This window comes from Primulina huaijiensis, unplaced genomic scaffold, assembly GCF_012295235.1.
Source record: "Primulina huaijiensis isolate GDHJ02 unplaced genomic scaffold, ASM1229523v2 scaffold38877, whole genome shotgun sequence".
Lineage (NCBI taxonomy): Eukaryota > Viridiplantae > Streptophyta > Magnoliopsida > Lamiales > Gesneriaceae > Primulina > Primulina huaijiensis.
Genome location: NW_027359117.1, coordinates 338,910 through 363,025, shown reverse-complemented (window position 1 = coordinate 363,025; position 24,116 = coordinate 338,910). Strand labels below are relative to the sequence as shown.

The 24,116-nt window shown below is 35.5% G+C and overlaps 4 protein-coding genes across 10 annotated transcripts; 2 read left to right on the top strand and 2 right to left on the bottom strand.

Annotated features, from left to right (window-relative positions):
• Positions 1-248: 248 nt before the first annotated feature.
• On the top strand, positions 249-6,473 carry LOC140968957 (heat shock protein 90-6, mitochondrial). Its single transcript, XM_073430154.1, has 20 exons — positions 249-465; positions 1,134-1,328; positions 1,408-1,481; positions 1,715-1,840; positions 1,916-2,009; positions 2,086-2,169; positions 2,281-2,424; positions 2,509-2,622; positions 2,769-2,828; positions 2,932-3,006; positions 3,090-3,194; positions 3,448-3,588; positions 3,678-3,770; positions 3,873-3,950; positions 4,109-4,363; positions 4,444-4,546; positions 5,035-5,209; positions 5,308-5,413; positions 5,505-5,594; positions 6,048-6,473. The coding sequence occupies exons 1-20, from the start codon at positions 352-354 to the stop codon at positions 6,222-6,224; spliced, it is 2,403 nt and encodes an 800-aa protein (XP_073286255.1). The 5' UTR covers positions 249-351; the 3' UTR covers positions 6,225-6,473.
• Positions 6,474-7,021: 548 nt separating this feature from the next.
• On the bottom strand, positions 7,022-10,641 carry LOC140968948 (uncharacterized). Of its 6 annotated transcripts, XM_073430133.1 has the most exons (3): positions 10,447-10,641; positions 10,015-10,342; positions 7,022-9,790 (listed from the first exon to the last, which is right to left on the bottom strand). In XM_073430133.1, exon 3 carries the CDS (start codon positions 9,692-9,694, stop codon positions 7,490-7,492), a length of 2,205 nt encoding a protein of 734 aa, XP_073286234.1. In that variant the 5' UTR covers positions 9,695-9,790; positions 10,015-10,342; positions 10,447-10,641; the 3' UTR covers positions 7,022-7,489. The 6 variants fall into 6 exon arrangements, with proteins under 6 accessions (XP_073286234.1, XP_073286232.1, XP_073286235.1 ...); XM_073430131.1 differs by having other exon boundaries at positions 7,022-10,342; XM_073430134.1 differs by lacking the exon at positions 10,015-10,342.
• Positions 10,642-12,265: 1,624 nt separating this feature from the next.
• Positions 12,266-19,314, bottom strand: LOC140968942 (transcriptional adapter ADA2-like). 2 transcript variants are annotated; one of them, XM_073430120.1, is made up of 13 exons: positions 19,121-19,314; positions 18,464-18,522; positions 18,193-18,371; positions 17,541-17,606; positions 17,194-17,319; positions 17,045-17,120; positions 16,629-16,686; positions 16,479-16,537; positions 16,227-16,337; positions 15,452-15,674; positions 13,994-14,204; positions 13,372-13,689; positions 12,266-12,877 (listed from the first exon to the last, which is right to left on the bottom strand). In XM_073430120.1, the coding sequence occupies exons 1-13, from the start codon at positions 19,171-19,173 to the stop codon at positions 12,686-12,688; spliced, it is 1,731 nt and encodes a 576-aa protein (XP_073286221.1). In that variant the 5' UTR covers positions 19,174-19,314; the 3' UTR covers positions 12,266-12,685. The 2 variants fall into 2 exon arrangements, with proteins under 2 accessions (XP_073286221.1, XP_073286222.1); XM_073430121.1 differs by having other exon boundaries at positions 18,193-18,365.
• Positions 19,315-21,064: 1,750 nt separating this feature from the next.
• On the top strand, positions 21,065-22,234 carry LOC140968943 (uncharacterized). Its single transcript, XM_073430122.1, has 3 exons — positions 21,065-21,389; positions 21,484-21,553; positions 21,878-22,234. Exons 1-3 carry the CDS (start codon positions 21,230-21,232, stop codon positions 22,020-22,022), a joined length of 375 nt encoding a protein of 124 aa, XP_073286223.1. The 5' UTR covers positions 21,065-21,229; the 3' UTR covers positions 22,023-22,234.
• Positions 22,235-24,116: the final 1,882 nt, after the last annotated feature.

Below are 24,116 nucleotides of genomic sequence, written 5' to 3'. Positions count from 1 at the left end.
TAAAATTATTCACATTCAATTATTAATTCAAATAAATTTTAAAAAATCACAATCATAAATTATAAAATTTTATGAAAAAATTTATAAATATCAATAAAAATTATATAACATAAATCGATAAAATTATATAATTTTTTTTAAAAAATACGTGAAATATGGAAAATTTAATAAAAATCTATAAACTCGTAAAAGTCCGATGTTAAAAAAAAAAAAAAAAACATATTTATTATGCAACAAATACGCCAACGTCGAACCCGATGAATCATTTCTAAAACCCTAGTCCGTGGCAACTTTACACAGTACACCCTCCTTCTTCTTTTCCACTGTCCTCATTCAATCGGCAAGAAGAAAATGCTGCGGCTCACGGCGAGGCGCTCCGCCACGGCTATCCTGCGGAGCGGGGGCCGGCATCATCGGAGTGTTACTGCCCCTCTTTCTTGCTCAGATGCATTCGATCATTCATCGGTATCCCTGCTTCTCTTGTATTGTCGCATTCGAAATTGATCTATATCCTGTGATTTTCAAATTCTCTTGTTATGAAATTGTTCTAGAAGTGTCAATCGTCGGAGTTTTAATATTTTTTATTTTATGGTTTGGATTGATTGAAAACCATTTCGAAGAAGTGGAACTTATATTGCGGTTACGGCCACTGTTTCGACCTGGTTTGCATTTAGCTTTTTTGAACTATGCTGACTGCGTGAAGTTAAAAGAAATTTCACTAACTAATTTGGATTTAGTTCTTTGTTGTATTCAAATACATAGTTAGTCTAATGTAGAAGATTTTTTTTTATCTGATAAAATTTGTGGCATCCTGTGAAAAGTTGAGAATATTGTATCTTCTCTGTGGCCGTCCTTTGCAATGTGTATGGGTAAAATCTTATCCGAGCACCTGAATTTTGGATTTTGTTATCGTAAATGGGTTAGACTTTCTTTGTGAGCAATGCAGGTTTAATATCCAAAAATTGAAAATATGTTAAGTTCCATAATCTATAGTCTGTGGAAAGTGAGTACTTTATCTGGTATCCTGTTCTCTCTTCATCTGGGCAGGATAATTTGTCTCATGTTGATCATAACAAACTTTTTTATTTTTCCGCTGTTTCTTCTCATATGATCTTGTTCTTTGATATTGGAAGTACGAGGTGAGCAGTGCTACAAGGAGATGGCACTCGGTCTTAAGTAATGGTAGCAGCACTGTGATTGCTACGACTACCAAGTCCTTTAACATTAGAAGTGGTCCAGTAATGGGCTGTTGTTATGAGTCAACTGCTGCGGCAACTGATAGCGACACCACTGGCCCACCTGCTGAAAAATTTGAGTACCAAGCAGAGGTTAACTTCACCTTACCGATGGATCTGGTTGGCATATAATTGGTAAAAATTCCTATTATCTTTTTCGGGTTTATGGCAGGTTAGCCGTCTTATGGACCTAATTGTCAACAGTTTATACAGCAACAAAGACGTGTTCCTCCGGGAGCTTATCAGGTATGCCGTATGTCTTTTAAACCTGTATACACAGCAGGACTTCTTATGCACTGTTGCATTTATTCTGTCATACACTTGGAATGCCTTTTGGTTCTTGGTTAAAAGTTTTTAAACTTCACAGCCTCCTTACATACTAAGACATTGTCTTCTAGCTCTATCGGGTATTTCCTGTCCATGCCTGTGCTTTTTTGTCTTCCAAATTATCTTCTAATAAACTTGGTTTTGAACCACAGCAATGCAAGTGACGCCTTGGATAAGTTGCGCTTTCTCGGTGTTACGGAACCCCAGATTTTGAAGGATGGACTTGATCTTGACATTCGGATCCAGACCGACAAAGATAATGGGATAATTACAATCACGTAAGTTTCATCCTTTGTAATGTTGTAATCTGTATTCTCTATCTCCTTAATGCAACTTCTTGATTTTCCCTGCAGAGATTCTGGCATTGGAATGACACGCCAGGAACTTGTTGATTGCCTTGGTACAATTGCACAAAGTGGAACTGCAAAGTTTCTAAAAGCATTGAAGGTTCGATTCTTTAGGTGATAAATGAATTGTATCATCTTAATATTTTGAGTAGAACTTTGACATATTGTTTTAACAGGATAGTAAGGATGCTGGTGTCGACAGCAATTTAATTGGTCAGTTTGGTGTGGGATTTTATTCAGCCTTCCTTGTTTCTGAGCGGGTGCTTACTCTCAGCTAAACTAATTTATTTGTCTTATACTGAGGCACTTTTCCTCCCTTTTCCCTTGTTTTATTTGCAATGTGATCGAAATAACTAATTTTTTATCCACAGGTCGAAGTCTCAACAAAGAGCCCAAAATCTGATAAGCAATATGTATGGGAAGGAGAAGCCAACTCTAGCTCGTACACCATCCGAGAGGAGACTGATCCTTCTAAGTTGTTAACTAGGGGAACCCGTCTCACTTTATATCTTAAGGTTGGTGCACCGGTGAGCAGTGCTTCTTTACTTGCCTTTTCTTTGCTCTCAAGCTGGTCTAATACTTCTTCCCATGTGTGTTAGCACGATGATAAAGGTTTTGCTCATCCAGAACGAATTCAGAAGCTTGTGAAAAACTATTCCCTGTTTGTTTCCTTCCCAATATATACTTTGCAGGAGAAAGGATACACTAAAGAGGTACATCCTTTCTTTTAAGTCAATTTGGGTGATACATTACCTGCCATTTGATGCTGATAATTTGTTATTCAGTGTAATGATTCTTTGATTACCGCATATGTGTGTGTTAATCCTGGTGATTGCTTCTGAGATTTGCCCTGTTGCAGGTTGAGGTTGACGAGGATCCAGCAGAAGCCAATAAGGACGAACAAGATGGGAAAACTGAGGTACTAATGATTGAAGACTTTTCTGTTTTGTGTATGCTTTCAGGTATTGACTGATCATTCGCTTTTGCTCTATGAATCTCTTCTATTGAACCCGATATAACAGAAAAAGAAGAAAACAAAGACGGTAGTTGAACGATATTGGGATTGGGAGCTTACAAACGAGACCCAGCCTATATGGGTGAGCCTGTGAAATTCTCTCCAACATTCCTCGTGAAAACTACTTTACCCCAAATGGCATTATGACCATTATGTTTGATGCAGCTTCGTAATCCCAAGGAAGTCTCTACAGAGGATTACAATGAGTTCTACAAGAAAACCTTCAATGAATACTTGGAACCCCTAGCATCTTCACATTTTACAACAGAGGTATATTTCTAACTTAATCTCCTTTACAGTTCGGTAGAATGTCCCTAATGCTGATGATAGATTTGGTTCTTTCGCGTGCTTCAATTTATTTCTTTCTCCAGCACTTGACTGATTGTTATGTCCTTGTCATGTGACATGGTGACTTCAGCACTTAATGATTTTCTGGCACCATAAATATATCAAGATATCTCAAATTTTTGATCTGGCTGCTGCACAATTATATATTATTGTTGTGCATATTATTTTTCTTCAGGGTGAAGTTGAGTTCAGATCTATACTGTATGTGCCATCCATTGCACCAACAGGGAAGGATGACATTGTTAATCCCAAGACAAAGAATATAAGGCTTTATGTGAAGCGTGTATTCATTTCTGATGACTTTGATGGGGAACTGGTGAGGAAACAACAAGTGAACAAACTCCATAAAACTGGATTGTATTCTGAAATTTATTGTGACTAATTATTTTATGCTATATTGATCAGTTCCCAAGATATTTGAGCTTCATTAAAGGTGTTGTCGATTCAAATGACCTTCCACTTAATGTATCTCGAGAAATCCTCCAAGAAAGCCGTATTGTAAGTAAACAAGATATTCGATCTTTCTTTGGTAGATGTACTGGACTCTTATCTTAAGTTACATGTTGGTTATTGCATGATTTTCTTTTCTGTTGGGTTTAGGTACGCATTATGAAGAAGCGTTTGGTGCGCAAGGCGTTTGACATGATTCTGGGCATAACTATGAGTGAGAATAGAGATGTATGTTTCTAACTTCTTGATTGTTCTAATCAGAAATTTTTATGGTTTAATGTTTCTTTTCTCTGAAACGTATTTCTGAAAAACCTTAATGTCTTTGCTAAATAGTTGGTTGTGTTTCTGTTCTGGTTTGCTTAGCTAGTATCCTGGTTTCTATGTAGGACTATGTGAAGTTCTGGGAAAATTTTGGCAAACACCTAAAGTTAGGTTGCATTGAAGATCGTGAAAACCACAAGCGCATTGCTCCGTTGCTTCGGTTTTTCTCATCTCAAAGTGAGGAAGATATGATCAGCCTGGATGAGTATGTTGAGAACATGAAACCTGATCAGAAGGATATTTATTTCATTGCCGCTGAGAGTGTAGCTAGTGCGAAGAATGCACCCTTCTTGGAGAAACTTGTTGAAAAAGATATTGAAGTAAGATATGTCTACTATATCAATTTGTTTTTTCTGATTCCTGCTTGATTGCCTAAATCTTTTTTGTTTGCTTGATGTAGGTTCTCTTCCTAGTGGATCCTATAGATGAGATTGCCATCCAAAATCTTAAAACATACAAGGATAAAAACTTTACTGACATTAGCAAAGAAGATTTAGACTTGGGTTAGTTTGTTTAGACCTTCTCATTTGCATTTGTTTGTTTGTCAGTCCTGTTTTTACTTCTTTTCAAACTTGATCTTTCCTGCGTTTTAGCTTGTGGAGCGAGCCTTGAATCCTATTCTTTGATTTTCCTAGTATTATTTCAAAATCCTTGACCACAAATTTTCGGATGATTTGCTGTTATTGGAGGGATTCAGTATTTATTTATCATTAAATTGGCGGAGCCGTGCTTATATTTACAGTGAGGATGCCTTTTTTATTATCTACAATCATCTAATCACTTGGTTTGGATTTATGCTTTGATCAGCTTTGATCAAGAACTGAAAGGTTAGATGATTTTAGACGATGTATCTAGAATCTGATAGTTGATACCTGTGGCTTTTTGTTGTTGTAGGTTAACCCGTTCATCTATGGGCCATGGCTAGTGATATTGTTAGTGCACGATGTCCTATCCATGCTTGTTTTCTGAATGCTGTATCAATGTAATGTAGGTGATAAGAATGAGGAAAAGGAAAAGGAGATGAAGCAAGAGTTTGGCCAGACCTGTGACTGGATAAAAAAACGTTTGGGGGACAAAGTGGCTAGTGTTCAAATCTCGAATCGCCTAAGCACGTCACCTTGTGTACTTGCATCTGGAAAGTTCGGGTGGTCTGCCAATATGGAGAGGTGAGTTTCGAATTTCTCCGAGGCAGGAAAATTAGTTTTTGTAAATTATAAGTATTATCACGCCACATGGTCACATCCCTTTTTTTGTTAATTCTCAGGCTGATGAAATCCCAAACTGTTGGTGATCCCACGAGCCTAGAATTTATGAGAAGCAGGAGAGTTCTTGAAATCAATCCTGATCATCCAGTCATCAAAATTCTAAATGTACGTGTCTTGGTAAATAAGAAAAAAGGTAGACTTGTTTAAAATCGACCCATTTGTTTTAAGTTTAATTTTCACAATTTTTTAAATACAGAACGCATACAAGAGTAGTCCAAATGACGAGGAAGCATTGAGGGCGGTGGATCTTTTATACGACACAGCTTTAATTTCTAGCGGTTTCACGGTGAGTATTTGTTCAAAGCTCCCTATTTTGGTTTCTTGTTGCTTTAGCACTTTCGCTAATCTTTTTATCACTGAACCAGAACTTTTTTTAATGTGTAGTTTTTCCATGTCGTACCCCAAATATGTACACCGGAGTCTTTAATTATTGTTTGGATAATTTGGGTCTCGTCCTGTGGATTCCATAAATAATTTCAATATGATCCAATAATACAATGCTATGCACCTAATGTGTATCCCCATGTGCAAAATAAAGGGACCACTTTTTTGTATCATGACACAAACTCAAAGTATACGAGCAGTCAATTTTGTGCGGTATCCCATACGAACTCCAGTTTTCCAAGCAACTGTGACATCTCCTATCTGAGAAATAATTAGTCTTATTTTTGAACTTCGCTAATGCTTTTGCCTCTTTGGTTTCTGCAAATGTGCTGACGTTAATTTTTCAATGGGATAGCCCGAGAGTCCAGCACAGTTTGGAGGAAAAATTTATGAGATGATGAACATGGCTCTTTTAGGCAAGTGGGGGGGATACAACGATGGGTCTCAGCAGCAAGTAAATCCTGCTTCATTTATCCCAGAGACAGTTGAGGCTGAAGTAGTCGAGCCTGCTGAAGCCGGTGGTAACAAATGATGAATGAGGTTGAGGTGTAACCTCTTCACCTATGTACAAACCATACAGTTTAATATTAGATCTAGTTGAAATTGTTGTGAACGCGGAAACATTTTAGCGGACGATATGTTTGAATCAAGGGACTTCGGTTATTTTAGTTTTTTACTCAGTGGAGATGGATAAATTATAGAGGACATTCGGTTGTCATCGTGATTTTGCCGTCGGTTTTGGAAACATTATTTGGTGCTACTGCTTTTTGGTCCCGTCAAATTTCCAGCAAGCTCAATCGTGAAAACGGGTTGATTTAGTTTTTACTAAGATTTTGATTTAAATCTGATTAAACAAGAGTTACAGGAACAGATGCATCGGGTTGAGCAAGACGTTGAGGCGCATGAGTAGATATTATTCTGAGTTTCATGTTTAGATTGAAATTATTTAGGTTCTGAATTTATTTTATTTGTTTTGGGTTTTTCCAAACGTTGGGGATTTCGAATGCTTCATTTGTCAGTATGAGCTCGACTTACCGTTCCTATTGAAATCTTTAATTCCTTTTTCCCCCTGAAATACAACTGTTTTCATCCGAAGTTGGTGGCATTCTGAGGAATTCATAGTTGTAGGGAAATTATAAAGACTGAAGTAACGACTTAAAAATTAGAAGTGATATATCAATTAAAAATAGATGGCTCGAAAAGATTTTATTTAATAATCTTACATGAAATTTGAAATTTTTTTAACGAATATAGTCTTGGTTTGGGTAATAATGAGAATTCTTTTCCTCGTGAAAATTTATCGGGAAGAAGAGATTAAACACTGCAAACTATATAAACATGAAATATGTCCATGTTCTCTCGGTCCTTGAAATGCCCCATCGTCTCTCCAATAAGAGTCTTCAAATGTCACGGAAAACCCTATTTAACGTTTATTCTACAGACAAGAGCCAATGAGTCTGAATATCCGTTGCAAATCGATGAATAAAAAAAGCTCCCTTAAACATTAGGGGACAAGAATCAATCTCCAAACATCGCAATTTTGGAGAATCGAGTTCAAATATGTGTACACTTTGAATCTCTCAATTAAGTCAGCAACCGCAAAGATCTTTGAAACTAAGTCCTCTACCTTGTTTGGCACTTCCCGCGTTTCTCCAGTTTTCAGCTGAACTGAAGACGCATTTGTAGGAAACTAATGGATTCTGCATTACCTTGGCACTTCTTAACTGGTTCAGTTTGAGCGCGTTCAGCCATTGTTCTAATTGGGTTCTCTCTTCGAGGAACCATCACGGGAGTGATCTATTCCACGCAAGATTCGCTTGAAATCCTAGGCCCTGTTTTTGACGAACTGTTTTCCCTTTGGTCAAACTTCTCCACAAGCTGTCCATGAAGTTCCACAGCACAGTGGTCATCTGGTGCCTCAGTGGTCTTCACAGAACCATAATTTGAATTATTGCAGATTTCAGTTTCTGCTTGAAGTAGTTCATCAGGAGTTGCTGCAGGGTCAAGATCCCAGCAACCCTCGGGTAAGTTCGTTCCTTCGACTTTAAGTGAACAAGATGGCACCTGGTGTGAAAACCGTAACATCTCTTTTCTTGGAATCCACCTGACTGCATTGGAGTTCGTATTCCTTTGATAAACTGTCTTGAATCCCTCCAGTTTAATTAGTGGAGTTACCCAGACACCATGATCTTCAGAATAGTCCTCAATGACCTCTATCATTTCGTACTGGTGCCTTACATTATGAGGGGTTGTTCTGTTCCAATCTGGCGACCAATTTCTATATACTGCCCAAATATCACCACCTCTAGGATAGATTCTCACACAACCTCCCCTACCAGCCTTCTCCCTTCTCAGAAGATGAGAAAAGATGTTCACTTGCTCCACCATTTCAGAATAGAAAACTCTAAAATTTCCACAAGATTTTGTAAATCCAGAATCCAACCAATTGACAGACCCAAATTCACTATCAGATCTTGAGTTCAGGTAGCTTATGTGTATCTTAAATGGATTCAAAGAGATGACATCACGGATTAGACAATAGAGGCGCGGCATGCCATCTTCCTCATCATACAGTGCCCATATCTGCTTGGGTTTAAAACATTCTTCTAACCTATCCTGGTCAAAATCATGGAAGTCAGAATCTGGAACTGTTAGTGTCACAGAAATGGATCTCTTCAGTTCTGGTTGACGAGCAGTATCAATTGAACTCTTTATTCTTGCGGCATCGCTGCATTTATCAGCTACGGCTCTTTCTGAGGAGTTTGACGCTGCAGCTGCTTCTGAAGCCAACCGCATCTCGTCTAGTTTCCTAAGGATTACAGATCTCGCCTTATCAATTAACATCTGTCTAACATCAAATGCGGAGGTAGCTGAATGGCGTCTAGCTGACGCCTCAGATGTGGTGGAAATCTTACATGTAGGCTTTAAATTTCCATTTCCATTGGCTGTTTTTGCTTCCATAGCAACACTTGGAGACAATCTTTCTTGCTCACTGGTAAAAGTGATTCCCTCGTCCAGTTTTCTCTTCTTGGCAGGTCTGCCACGCTTCGATTGTGATGTGTCACGGTGACCTTTATATCCATTAGAGCCCATCTTACATGTAGCCTTTAGCGTATGGTGTTTTCCATTTGCTTTGGTTTTGTTTGTGTCCCCATTGGTTTGACAAGGGACAGAAGAAGTTGATAATCCATTATGATCCATAACACCAACAGCATTTCCACACGAGTTACTTTGAAGCGACGTACTTGAGACATACTCAGATTCATATCTGGTATGATGTCCCAAGACCCCATTGGGTGCAAAACATCCAGTGATTGTTGGTGCAAATGTTGCAGCACAACCATGACTCCCATACCCATTCTCAGGCGTACAGGAGTAAGTTGAATATTGGAAAGCACCATTTGCAGTAGCCAGCCCAGTTTCAATAGCAATGAAGACACCACGGCAGTTCTTACAAGTAAGTCTCTTGTTCACATATTTCCTGAGGTATTCGTATTGAACATGACAGGATGTACACACAGTCCAAAACGAATCCAGTCTGCCATGAGAAGCTGGATACTTGGAACAATTGTCATAACCACCAGCACCAGCGCCATACCCAAAAAACAAATTTCTCCTTTGATCATAAGAGTTTCTTTTAACATTGTCGGATAAAAGAGCCCATGCTTCAGAGACAAGTCTGAATGCCCCATCAGCTCCAATGGTTTTGTTCTTATCAGGGTGGAGCAGTATGGCCAACTTTTTATACCTTTTCTTTAACTTGGGTTTCTCGGCAGAAGGGTCCATTCCAAGAATTGAATAGAAATCAATTTCCCCGTTAATTTTTGCTACTGATGCAGCATGGACTCCAAATGTAGCCACCATCTGAGATATACCCTGCAGCTCAGGGCACAATTTTTGAGCTTTCAAAGCACAATTTTTTGCAGCCATAAAGTCTCTCTCTATGAATTGTTTCTCAGCAATCGCTTTAGCTTTGTGAGCTTCCTCTATGCCGGACTCCATTATAAATTCAAAATTCCAACCAAAATCTCAACAGGAAACTTCAGGCAGCATATGCTGGCTTACAATCCCAGTCCGATTAAAAAACTTCACCACAAGCTGTAAAATATAAGGAAACAGGTGATAAGATATTAACTGAAGCCACAATAACAGTTGACGATTGAACACCCCATGCAAAATGATTATTTCGAGCATCACTCAACCAAATTCGTGCATTATTTTTAACTCATTTCTTAAAAAACGTATCTACCCGATGTTCAGATGTTGTAGTCAAACTCAAATCCCAGTTCAGAAAATGGGTAATTATTTCAAAAATTTCTCACCTGACTGATTCAGAAATCACGCTTAAGCAGAACTAAACTTGCCCCTTCAAGTAACCCTACCCTAGTCAAGTAATTTAAGACAATTCAGAACATATAAAATAAAATTCAAAATATTAACAGTAACGCCCAAGTTAATCAGAAGATCTAAAACCAAAAATTGCAAAAACAAGCATAAATCACCAGAAGAACTCATCAATCCACCATTTCCAGCTGAACGACTTCTAGTAAAATAAAAACCAGATGAAAAATTTTAAAACTCGCCGAGATTTGGAACGCAGTAAGAATCAATGCAAAATTTAACTTCCAAATCCCAAAATCAGCTTCAGATCTACAAAAAATTCCAGGATTACAACCGTAAATCAAATCTACCGAACAAATTCAAATTAAACCATCAGTAAAGAACAAATAAAAAAAAAAAAAAGAAAAGCTTACCTACAATTAAAAAACAAATTTACGAAGTAAAACACTTGTGAAGGATAATCACCCCAGCACCATTTTCCGACGGCCACCGGCGGAGGTTTCAGTCCAAACTCCGAGCAGAAAAATGATAATCATAATTATTGTAATAATAATAATAATAATTATTATTATTATTATCGTGTAGCAACAGCGAAACGCATCGGTTAAAAAATATGTTATTATTAACATGTAAATGTATAAATAGACAATAAATCCGTAAAATAATTTAAATAATAAATTAATTATAATATTTTCCTTGGACATTAATATTCATATAAATTAATGATTATTATTATTATTATTATTATTATTATTGATTTTTTATATATATATAATTTGATGAAAGTAACAGTTATTAGTATTTAATACCTGTATAGCAAATGGTGCGCCGGTGTGCGTTGTGCGCACTCAAAGTAAAAAGTAAAAAACAAAAGGAAAGCTATCATAAAAATTGATTCTGGAATTTATTGTGCTTAGACAATAATGGCTAAATGCAAATCACGAGCCTGCTTACACTTTAATAAGTATAAAAACAAAAACAAATTTTTATTAATATTTTGAATTTTATTATTTTTCAAAAATTTAAAATTTTACTTTTTTTCATTATAATTTTTTATATCGTACTCTGGGTGATTCCATGTTTTATATATATTAATATTTGAGTAGGTCTTTTGTGAGACGGTCTTACGAATATTTATCTATGTGACGGATCAACCATAACGATATTCACAATAAAAAATAATACTATTAACATAAAAAATAATATATTTTTTTATTGATGATCAAAATAAGAAATACGTCTCACAAAATACGACCCGTGAGATCGTTTTACACAAATTTTTGCCTTAATATTTATTCAGTGAGAGTGGCTAACTCGCTTAGATAAATTTTCTTAATGTGGATGGTAAAAGCCAGATTTGGAAATTGGTAAATCCCTTTTTGGTAATAACATAACATTAATATTTTACATTTATTATATAAAAAAATAATAAGACTTGAAACAAATAAATGGAGGAAAACTCATTTTAATTATAAATTATAACCATGAAAGGAGAAAAATAAAGTAGAGGAGAAAAAATTACTCATGTACATTCAACACGTGTAATGTCATAATTTTTGGCAGATCATATAAAATAAAAAGTCAAAACAAATAGAAGAATCATACAAAAGTTTACGTATGTGCGATATTTACAACATAATTATTTGTTAAAATTTCAAGAAATGGAAAAAGAGAGGAAAAAGATTACTAACGCTCGCAATTGCGGGATAGATTTTCCAAGTTAACAAGGGAGAACAGACCAAAATAAATTTTTTTTAAAAAAAGATTAAGAAATAAAATGTAGTGGTATAATTATAATTACAATAAAGAAAAATATAATCTAGCAAATTCACTTTTGGTAAAATTTTATTCTCCTAAAAACATCCCGATTAAACCCCACCAAATTCAATATTCGAAAGATATATACGAATATTGCGACCATCAAATTTGAGAATCTTGTATAAATTGGCAATAATGTAACGAAATCATGAAATTCAAATAATTTAAGGACAATACCATATTCTATATTTTACTAATAGAAACAATATGTAATAACCATTAGTGCATGAGGGGGATCTAATTCTCACAGTTCAATACTGAATTTATATTTTCAAAAATATTTTAAACAAAATGTAGATGTTTTTGATGTTGAAAGGAACATGAGCAACTACTCATTCGTCCACCATGATTAAAAGAATTTGCGCCAAATTCCACAAAATTCTCCTTAAAATGGCCACGAACAATTTAAAATATGAGCATAATTCCATAATCTCATCTGCGAATTCCAACAATCCCATAACTTAAATACCACAAAATGTTAAGCTCTGTAAACTAGGTGTACATGAGAAATAACATCACCAAACACCTATGACATTGAATCGTTTTCGAATGGCGTGAATGAGATTAATCGAATGTAGGAATGATACATTCGATGATCCAGTGGCATAGTAATTAGACTGATATCGTTAGTCTCAGTCAGAAAAAAAAATCCCACAAACATTATCCTTCTAAGCTTTGGACAACCACTTGACTAATTCTTCAATAACACAAATGTACATTAACACATGCAAGAGAAGCGTTACTCTAGGTGATGCCTGCTAGATATGTGCCAACTTCTAGCTAGGACAGGTATTTACCTTATCAGAGAACAATCATATGATAAATGGATGTCAGTCATGCTAACGCAATCCCCTTCTTTACGAGCATGTCGTATACTTTATCGACCTTTCCTGGATCAACATTGAACAGGCAATGTGCATCAGATTTCTTGGATAAATTCCCATTTAAAATCCCCATTGACATGGTTTGCAGCATGTTGAGGTAGTGTGTTGGTAGGATTCTCATCTCCCCGCATAGTTGTTTCTCCTGCACGAGTGGATCACAAGATATTCAGCCAAAAATTAAAGAAAGCAGTTCGATTATTGGGCGAAGGCAAAATTTCATTTTTCATTTTCAGGCCATAAACACATGACATTTACCAATTTTAGTCCCAGGAGCCAAATTTTTTCGATTCATACCATTTCAACAAAATGACTAACATTGGTGTCTGAGAACAATTTTAGGACCAAAATTGAAAATTTGTACAGACATTCTAGTTTTACACATTCTAATGTGAAATGTATGTGACTATCAACTTTACCCCGTAAGTATTCTATAGTAATCAATTTTTGTTGTTGAAATGTTCTGCCCTAACGAACAAAATTGGTTTTCCATAAATAATTACGAAATTAAATTTGATCGTCGCACATACAAAGTACCAAAAATATTTTATCACCATTATCACATTACTAAAAATAGATATTGCTTGAGAACGAGTGACGACTTAAATGAGACATTGAAGATGTAAGAACAAATCTTACAGCTTCGGAGAGCATGTCAGCTCCTAAAAATCCAGTGACATCCCACTTTTCGGAGACACTAGGAATAGTTGGTCGTATTCTAGTTGATAAGGAGTCATTTCCACCAGAATCCAACACTGTGGGACTCCTAATAACCCCGCCAAGGCTGCTATCTTGTTCTCCCTTGGGAAAATTTAATCTTTGCATATATTTTCCACCGGAACCAACAAGGGTACTTTCCTTCGCTTGACGAGCATTTTCCTCAATTTCTCTCATCCTTTTCCGTTCAATATATATCTCGGCCTCAGCAGATGTTCGGCAACCAGCAGCTCGAGCTTCCTGCATGGCAGTACTTTCACAATATTTGAAACCAAAATAGAAAGTGATGATACAAGGTACATATTCCAAGCAACAACCATGTTCTTATGGTGGGTAAAGGCTAAACAAAATATAGGACAGGTGAGCAGAGTGCTGCAAATGGTTATATACTGCTTTCATCATTTTTTGATTTCATACCTCGCACCTGACGTTTATTATTATACTCAACTGTTAAGGTGCACAAAATAACAGTTGACAAGCAATGAAAAGCAGGACAACACAAAATGTGACATGTAGAGAAATGATTAACCGTTGTGCATCATACCTGAAGGCCTTCTATTCTTTTCAAAATGCGTTGCTCCTCAATAATACTCCTCAATAATTCATCATGTTCATCTTTAGAATGATATCGCATAAATACCCTGTAGCGATGAGACAATTCCTTCTCTTCCAAGGTGAGGTCCTTTTCAAAAGGATCGGGATAAAGTAAATTTCTCTCTAATATAAAGTCTTTCCTCCGTTTTCTTTCATTAAGCCTGCCATATTGATGGGGGCTTGTATGATGTAAAGACAAACCAACATGACAAACAATATACCAAGTTGAACATAAAGTGTGGAATAGAAAGTAAAACTTAAGTAATTTAAATTCATCTGTTTTATTATATTGTCCAATAGTATCAAGGTTCACAGTCAAAAGTTTAAAAATATCTAAAGGATAAAAGTATAAATGCAACAAAGACACTGAAATGTGAATTTATGAGTCAAAAGAAAGCTCAAGTCACCAGAGGCGTGTTCACTCGAAGCAAAGATAGAAAACTTGAGAAAATGAAAAACCAATATCGAAGATGTCTGATAGCTTCTTGAATTGAAAAAAAAAAAAATCTACCTACGTACCATTTGGTTTGATGGATAGGATAACTAAAGGGTGTATGAGCAATAGAAAATTAAAGATAAATAATTCGATGTGATAAAATATATGGTCTTTGGTATGTTTTTAATGTGATCGATTAATTTTGTGTACTTTCTTGTAATACCCCTATACTATTTCTTTTTTCCTAATATTTTTTAAAATTAAATTCAAATTATAGATTAAAAATAAAAAAATACTCCTACAATTCTATTTCATCGATATTCTTTCCTTTTTTAGTCACCATCGAAAAGTCGTCAAATTCCATAAAATTAGACTGAAATTAAATGAAAATGTACTAAATGAGAAGTAGTTATTTCATGAAGTGGTCGAAGAGAGCAATGGCCAAAGAAAATAAATTTTTGGAAATGGGCAAATATGTAATTTCATCGGCTTACCATTCAAATAAATCGGAAGACATCTGATAAATCACAGGATTTTATGATGCCCCATTTTATAATCGGGCCTTCCAACAAACGAGCTGAACAAGGGATTAGAAATGATAGAATTTTAATCTTATATTTATCAGGCATACCGAACAGTGCCTTATTGAAAGACAATAATCACAGTCCGATATATTTTTGGTAGTTGAAACTATTTGGTTGCTATTTTTGGAACATACATCTGTTAGTTGTGCTTTTCTTTCATAATGAGGAAAGTCCAACAAGGTGTTTCTTTCACCCCACGCAGGCCTGACACGAAGGGAAATAGAGGCACAAGAAAAAAGAAACGGCAACACCATTTACCAAGTCACAGTTTAGCCAAAGATTTCTACATACATATAAGGAGATTTCGCATGCGTCAACTCTGCCTGTGTTTCCTATCAATGTCTGCTGCAGGATTCGAATTTCATGTCAGTCAAAAAGCTAAATTTACCTTTTAGAGTAAATATGCAACACTCGTAATTTCAGTTCACACTCGGCATTAGTATCTGTTTCCTTGAATTCCATATCAGCCAGCAACTGCTCGGCATCATTGTCGTACTCAACCTCAAATTCTCGTCTCTTAGCATTGTAGCCACTTAATTCTTTCAAGGAAACACCCTCATTACCTGATGTCCTGGGTTTTTTCTCTCCAATGCTCCTGTCAGCATGAAAATCTGGAGCCACAATAGATGAGGTTTTTACTCATTACAGCATGGTAAATATGAACTATTGTGTTCGTAAAATAAACCGACATCAATCATGACTGACTGCATTTGAATGAGAAACTCAGTACGAAACACAATTTTTTGTGTTTCATCGCCAATGATGGTGAAACTCAGTCACACAATTAACTGGACCTCAGTTTGGTGCATCACTAAAAGAAACTAAAACTTCCAATTTGACAGCTTACGGTTAAAAAAAAGATACATTAAATATGGCTTCACTATATACAAGTCGAAGTAATCATAAATGCCGCAAGCAGAAAAATTCTCTCACATTTATCAGACCTGAAAGCAGGTTCTGGTTTGGATTATACTTGAAGAGAGAGTATCATAAAGTCCAACTATAATAGGAGTGGATTTTCAGTAGATGATTAAATTATTGCTATATGATAACGACAATTGGCAGTTGTGTATTAAATTTTATCACAGCAAAGTGTGACGGCCCAATAAAAATCAGCACCAATTTTGCAGCTTGATAGATGCTGGTCATAAGTGATTCATCACCTTCCACTTTCGCAGCATCAAGACCGTCATTGCTCTGAACTTTGCTGGATGTCCTCTTACTAGCTCCGGTTGACAGTGTGCCACTGATAGAGCCTCCAACAGTGCCAATCTCTGAGAGGTAGAACATCAGTACTCTTTGTAACATTTATGTTATATTGTACAGACAACTGTACAAGTGTGTTTGTTTGTTTGTAAACTTTTCTAATGTAGGAATTAGAAGCCAGAGATCTCCATATGACAGCAATGCAGTACCAGGTGAGGTTTTCAGCGAGGAATGTACCGCCGGACCTTCTCTTCTTTGATCTTCGACTCTAAAAACTCAAAACCGAAAGGAATCAGATAACCAGCATCAATGAATTTCTAGGAAGGAAAAAATTCAAATTAAAACTTTGCGAATTATACTTGATTCCTGCTGGTGGGAACTCCACTTTCACATCAAAATCTTCACAAGTAGTGGCTCCTGAGGTCGTCAGAATTGATTGATTAAAATTATGTTAAATGAAAAAATTCCGGATAATATATTTAACAGGATAATCGATGATTATGCCATGACCCAGTAAGCAGTTTATACTGAAAACCAGATTTACACATTTGGAATCACAATTTGACAGAATTAAAAAATGGCATTTCCATAAGTTGAATGCATAGTTTAACAGCTTGAGATGAAGTGAACACTCTATAGAGAAGGCATACCAGCGGTAATAAAGTTCGAACAAAATAATTTGTTCAGCACAAGTTCAACTCTTGGAAGACCTTTTATTGGAAATAAGCAAAACATCCAAGAGAAATATTGAGAGAATTTGTCCTGGTAATCTGACCTTTCTGAATTTCACTGTTTTCTCTGGCCATAGCAAGGAGTTCTTCTCTACTCTTTCCCATGACATGACACATGTCCTGGGCAAATACGCATGTAACTGATACTTAGACGCCTTCTTAAGTAAAACTAAGTATGGTAAATGTGTCATACCGGAAGAGGGAAGCAAGGCGAGTTCATATATATCTTATTATAATGTTCACCACATTGTGATTTACTTTTCGTTCCAACATGTTCTGCCACTTCAGTCCAGTTCCCCATGCCATACATTTCAATACCCTTCAAAACAAGTTAAACCTTTTAAAATATAGACAGGAAAAGAGCATTACACAGTCTAAGCTGATTAGCAATAACACTTCAGAAGAATTTTGGATGAATGAAAAATCATGGCAAACTACAATAATAATGAGATCAATATAGAAGAATCCAAAATGGCACATTCTTTACTGAAATAGTTTATAAAAAATTGAATTCGGAAAATGATTAAAATGCAAACATACCTCCAGAAGTAATATCTCCTCATCAGCATTCCACTCAGCACATATCAGAGGAAACGCCAAGTTGTCCTATAGGAAATAATAATAAAAAGAACTAGCAAAATGAACCATAACACAATAGTCAACAACCATACAAAAATATACTGTTTTCCACACAAAAGTGTTATGTTAAACCATAATTGCAATCCACAGAGCGAGAGAGATACAATATAATATGTATACAGCGCAAAATGCTAACACATAAGATATTAAAATTCCAAAGATCAAGGGTAAATGATTCCAAACCCGCATGTCCCTTCTCTCCATAAAATGATCAAACAAAATCACCACCCAAATGTCATCTCAAATAGATTTTTCCCCTGTATAGTGACAGTGCTATGCAGAATGAAAAAATCACAGAAATCTTGGGTTATATGAACAGCTATATTCAATTGATTGGTACATGAAAATTTTCCGGACGAGAAAATTAAGCACAGCGGAAATTTTTAAGGCATCTAATGCCAGTAACTGTTTCAAATATTATGTGATGGGGTGTATGAATACAATAAAAGATATATATGACAATCAAGTTCAGATGAAAAATACAGGCCAAGTATAAATCATTTCAGTAATAAAACTGAGATAAGACAAGATTTTCAAGAAGGTTATTACTAACCATAACTCTATAAGGATGACCGCTTTTATGAGGATAGACCTCTGCTCCAACAGAAAAGCATTCAATACAAAGGTCGAAATCAGAACATATTACACACTTGATGCGAATCTTCCCTGAAATGTCTTTGTTGCAGTAGTTACAGTGGTATAAAGCTTTCTTTCCATTAGTCATTCCTGAAACTTGTCGGTAAACAAATTATCAAAATTTAAGACTCATAGCACCATAATTCTCTCTAACATATGGAAAATAAGCTCACGTATTATATCCATACCAGAAGCCGTAGTTTCTACATTCTCCACATTTTGAGTGGTCCGCTTTCTCTTTGACCGACTGAAGATCCAACGGAAACGATAATTATTAGCGAACAGTTATTCACTAAAGAAAGAGAAAAATCGTATTTCTTGTTTATGTGTTAGAGAACCACCCATTTTGAGAAGCAAAAAGATTTAAATTTATCACGTTCACATGCAACACTCATCCTTCATATAGTCATGCGCTTTTCCCTCACATAAAATTGCAGGCGTGTGAATGTATTTAGGCGTGTATAGATAAGCATTCAATATAATGCTTCTCCAAGTTCTCAATCTTGGAATCAGTATGCCTCTGGAGTCCTAAATAAAGTTGGAAACTTGCCTTTGTTCAATTTTTTCAGCTAATCTTAATCCATCATTTTAAGACATGCAAAGCTCGAAATTGGATAACTTAGTAACTCTAGGTCCCACTTTCTTCATCAAGGTTAACTTCTCTCAGCAAGCTCGAAACTGTACACCAAGCCCAATAATAAAGTTCTAGTACCTTAATCACTATCAGTAGTTATCAACTTGAACTATCCAGCAATTAAAAAAAATGCAAATAACATCTTGAATACAATCCCGATCAATAAAAATGTAAAATGAAAATTCGATCAATTTAACACATTGGTTCTAACCTCTGGCCAGAATCCTCATCGGCAGCGTGAACAGCAGCTCGCGAACGGCCCATTCGGTGAAATCTTATCGAATTAGGGATCTTTGTGGGATTGTCGGAAATTATAATTGTAACGGCAAAAACACCCGGTTCAACTGCAGGCGCTGTTGTTTGTTTCCCAACCCCCTCGACTTATGCGTATTTATTGTCTCCGCTGGGATGGATTCTCTACATTATTAAGGTTCAGGGATGGCAATTTCCTCCGAACTCTTTGGAGGATCCGATATCCGACCCGAATAGAAGAGGGTATGGAAGGATTTTTGGACCCGATTAAATAATTGGGTAATCGGGTATGAGGATTTTCGGGTTCGGGTATGGAGGCGGGTTTGATATAATCCGACCCACACCCGACCCGAATACCCGTTTAAATTAATATATATGTATATGTATATATATAGTGATTATATTTATTTATATTAAAGATTCATCAGTCAATCCACCGATTTTCGGAGTTTTCAATACATATAATCATAAATTTGAAAATTAAAGGAAACGATGCTTTGTATATTAAAAGATAATAAAATATATAAAACTTCATTTTATATATATATATATATATATATAAAGCGTGAATAATTTTTCTTATTGTTCATTTAAATAATTTTTTAAATATTCATAACTTCATTGAAACAATTTAAATTTGAAAAAATTCAATTGTATATGATAATTGGGTATTTGGGTAGGGTATGAGTATCCGATAATCCGATGGGTATGGGGATGGAGATGAAATTCAATACCCGATGGGTATGAGTATGAGTATGGGGATGAATTTAATAAATGAGTATGAGGATGGATGTATGAAATCCGACCCATACCCTACCCATTGCCATCCCTATTAAGGATCTTTATGATATCGAGAATTTCTATTCATTATAATTTTTATTTTATTTTTTAATTTTTATTATTTCAAATTACCTTATAATCTTTCATTAATTTTTATAATTATGATATGACCACTAATTAAATATAATTATTTTAAATAACATTATGATTCCTCATTTTATAATCATTATATTAACTCTATTTATATATAAATCAAATTAATTCTAAAAAAAACCGTATAAGAACCCAACAAATGCGTCGATGCACATTACATCAAACTCTCCATTTCTTTTGTACAATAATATATTAGTATTAAATCTGTATCAAATAAAAGCCAATGACAAATATGATGGCACATTTGAATTAATAAAATCAGAGTTGTTTATAAATGAATTGAGTTTACTAGTAAAAATAATCTCTAAACAATATTTTAAGCTATTTTTTTAAGTTATTGCAATAGATTTCAAAATTATATCATATTGAAGTATTTGAAATACTTATTTCGATGAATAATTAGATTAAAATTTGCCCATTTTTCCACCAAAACTAATGACAAGAAAGAAACTAGAATTCATCCAATTAACAAGTGAATTCAATTCTTTTGGACATATATTTCGTTTAAGTTTATATGTTGGATCACATAGCCAATTAATCAATAATTTTTAAAAACTGACTGTAGTCAAATTTTTTAAAGAATAAGAATATTAATATATTTGAATTGGATGTGGGATCCGAGTTTTTAAATATTTTTTGGAATGTGGATAAAAGAATGAATTTTTTTATTTTATGTGACAAAAATGTGAACAACTAAGTTATGGCAAAAATTTGTGTGAGACGGTTTCACGGGTCATATTTTGTGAGTCGAGTTTCTTATTTGGGTCATCCATAAAAAAATATTATTTTTTATGCTAAGATTATTACTTTTTATTGTGAATATCGTTAGATTCGACCCTTCTCACAAATAAATATTCGTGAGACCGATACCTACTTTAAGTTATACTATTGTGGATGTATTCGTAGATGCCTTTAGGAATTGGACACATAAGCAGACGGATTTTGCTTTTGGATAAGGTGGATGTCAAGGTGGAAGATCTCCTCTCTCTTCCAAACCAGAGAAAAAACAGTAATAACGATAAAACTCCACATAATCAAAATCCAATATCCTCCCATTTCATTCCCGACAATTCAAACAATCGAATTACAAATATTATTATTTGGTCTTTCTGTGAACAGTTTCTTGAAATATATAATGGCAGCAGAATCAATGGCGGCTGCAGTATGCTCTGCTCTGATGACACCCAAGTTTAATCCGCCAGCTAAACCATTTTCCCGTCCCTTCAAAACCACCCACGATCTTTTCGCCTGGAAGAAGGGGAAATTGCAGCGATTTCGGTTTTCTGCAAATTTAGGTTTGGTCATAAATATACTACAGTTTCTTGATTCAAATGATTTCTTGTGTTATTTTTTATTTGAATGTAAATTTGGGTTCCAATTAATTGTCAGGGGGAGGAGATGGAGAGGCGAAGAAGGATGGGAAGAGGAAGTTTATCACCAAAGACGAAGAACCTGAGCAGTACTGAGCTTCATTTTACATTTTATAATTAACATACACACACAGTGAATCCGTTGGTTATAACTTCCTCATTAAACATTATCATTATTTTCTTAGTTGAGTTCATAATCTATATTAGAGGCATTTTTTTTCTTTATATTATAAATAGAGACAATATTAAATTATGTCATATGATTGAATCGATCATTATAATTTTTTTAAAAGTATTATCTGATTGGAAGATGTAGCAAAATAGAACATTCATTTTAGGACAATATGAGGGGGCTGTACATAATATATATACTAAACAATATCGCTGAATCGTTGAGTTTGCTGGTTGTGTAGGTATTGGCAGACGGCGGGCGAAAGAGAAGGAGAAAACCCGATGAGCACTCCACTCCCCTACATAATCATATTTGGAATGTCGACCCCGTTTGTCATCTTAGCCATTGCATTTGCAAATGGTTGGATTAAGGTTCCAGTTCGATGATACTAATGCTATGCGTCATATTGCAATGACAGAGTTGTTGTCTGAAGTTTCCTTTCCTTTGCTTCCTCTTGCAATTTTGGAATGTAAAAGAAATCAATGTGCCCGAGCTCACCAGATTGAGTACAGATGTTTTGGTTTCTTGTTCGATATTTATCGGCGAGTACTAATTGTTGCATGATTATTATTGGCAGTGAATTGGACACATTTTTACACATTAGACTCCACGAATTTGTATACAAATCTCTTCTCAGACGATCTTAAGTTCACTGGAACACAAAAGGCAGTTTATAAATGTTCATATTCCCCACTCCCTTTGTGTGTTTTTCCCAGTTCTCCTTGTTGAATCAATGAGCATATACCCAGCTTCATATATTGGGCGAGTCTGATGCATGTAGATTAAAAACACACTTAAATAAGTCGAAATTTCAAAAGTGCTATTATATATACATAAAAAATTATGGTTTTGGTGTTTGAATAAATGTTAGAATCATGTTTTTATATTTATTTTTAAATAGAAGTAGAAGAAGAAATTAACAAGTCAGACTAAAAACACACTTTTTAAAATGCTTTTTTTAAAGATTTTTTGTAACCAAACAATATTTTTTTTAAGAAAAACACTTTAAAATTGTCAGCAACTCAAAAATGTGCATGTTGAATTGGAGTATTTGGAAGCAGAGTAATGAGAAATTTTGGACTGAAAGCAACACGCTTCCTCGAGCAACAGTGTTTTCAGCGTTCAACTTACTTAATGAATGGACAACGGCAAAACAAAAGAATGAAACGCCTTCACATCAGAGACCTTTGAAAGAGAAGTGGAGAAAGCCACCGGAGAGGTTTTTGAAATGAAGTGTAGATGCTGCAACCATTCAAGAACAAGTCTATTTGGCTTTGGCTTTATTATCCGAGACGATCAAGGTTCTTGCAGGGTGCGATGCTTGTCGAGATCAATGCATAGAAATGTCAGACTAGAAGAAGCCGAAGGAATTGCCTTACGTGAAGCACTGGTTTGGATAAAGAACCTAGAGTTGAAACTTGCGTCATGTTATTTTCGAAGTAGATGCGAAGAAAGTGGCAGACGAGACCAAGTCAGAGAAGAAAAATATTAATTCTTACTTTTGGTGAGGGCGAACACGGATTATACGGTTGCTTTTGTCAAACGTCAAGCTAACGCTCCAGCACAAGATCTAGCTAGGCGTTCTTATCAATATGTAAGCTCTATGATTTGGAACGAGGTTCTTCCGTTTCTAGAGTCAAATATGATGTATGATTCTATTGGAGATGAACAACTTTACATTTTAAAAAAAAAACAAATGCTTTTAATCTGTTGACTTCTACAATCAAACCCACTCATAGCCTCGATCCAATTTTGGGCAATATGTGTTGCTCATACGTGTTAATTATCCCACATCGGTTGAATAAATAACCTGGAAGTTGCATATATGGACTTGGACAAACCTCCCCCCTTGAGCTAGCTTTTGGGGTTGAGTTAGGTCCAAGTTTCAATCTCAACATGGTATCAGAGCTAGGTTGCTCTTTTAAATTTGATTTGTAATTGCTTGATCATAATTGATCGAACAATCCACGTCTTTCTTTAAATCGTTGTTGCTGAGAAATCTGCCTCGATCAAGATGACTTCCGCTGCGATCGATGTGCTGGATCCACTTTATGTTAATTCATCCGACACACCAGGGCTCAATTTGATAAATGAGCAACTAATTGGTACTGAGAACTATGCGATCTGGAGTCGCGCAATGTTAATCGCATTACGAGCTAAGAACAAGCTTGCATTCATAGATGGAAGCTGTAAGAGGCCAAACTCTGATTCAGACAAGATATTGCAATGGGAGAGATGTAATGCAATTGTTTTGTCATGGATCATGAATGCTGTGTCGAAGGAGATATTCAGTGGAATTGTGTTTTCAACTGACGCGGAAGTAGTCTAGAGTGATTTACGTGAACGATTCAACAAAGTGAATGGCTCAAGGATCTTCGCACTTCATCGAGAAATAGGTTGCCATGTCCAAGGTAACAACTCGATTTCAGTATACTATTCAAAACTTAGGCAACTGTGGGATGAATACGAATCTCTAGTAG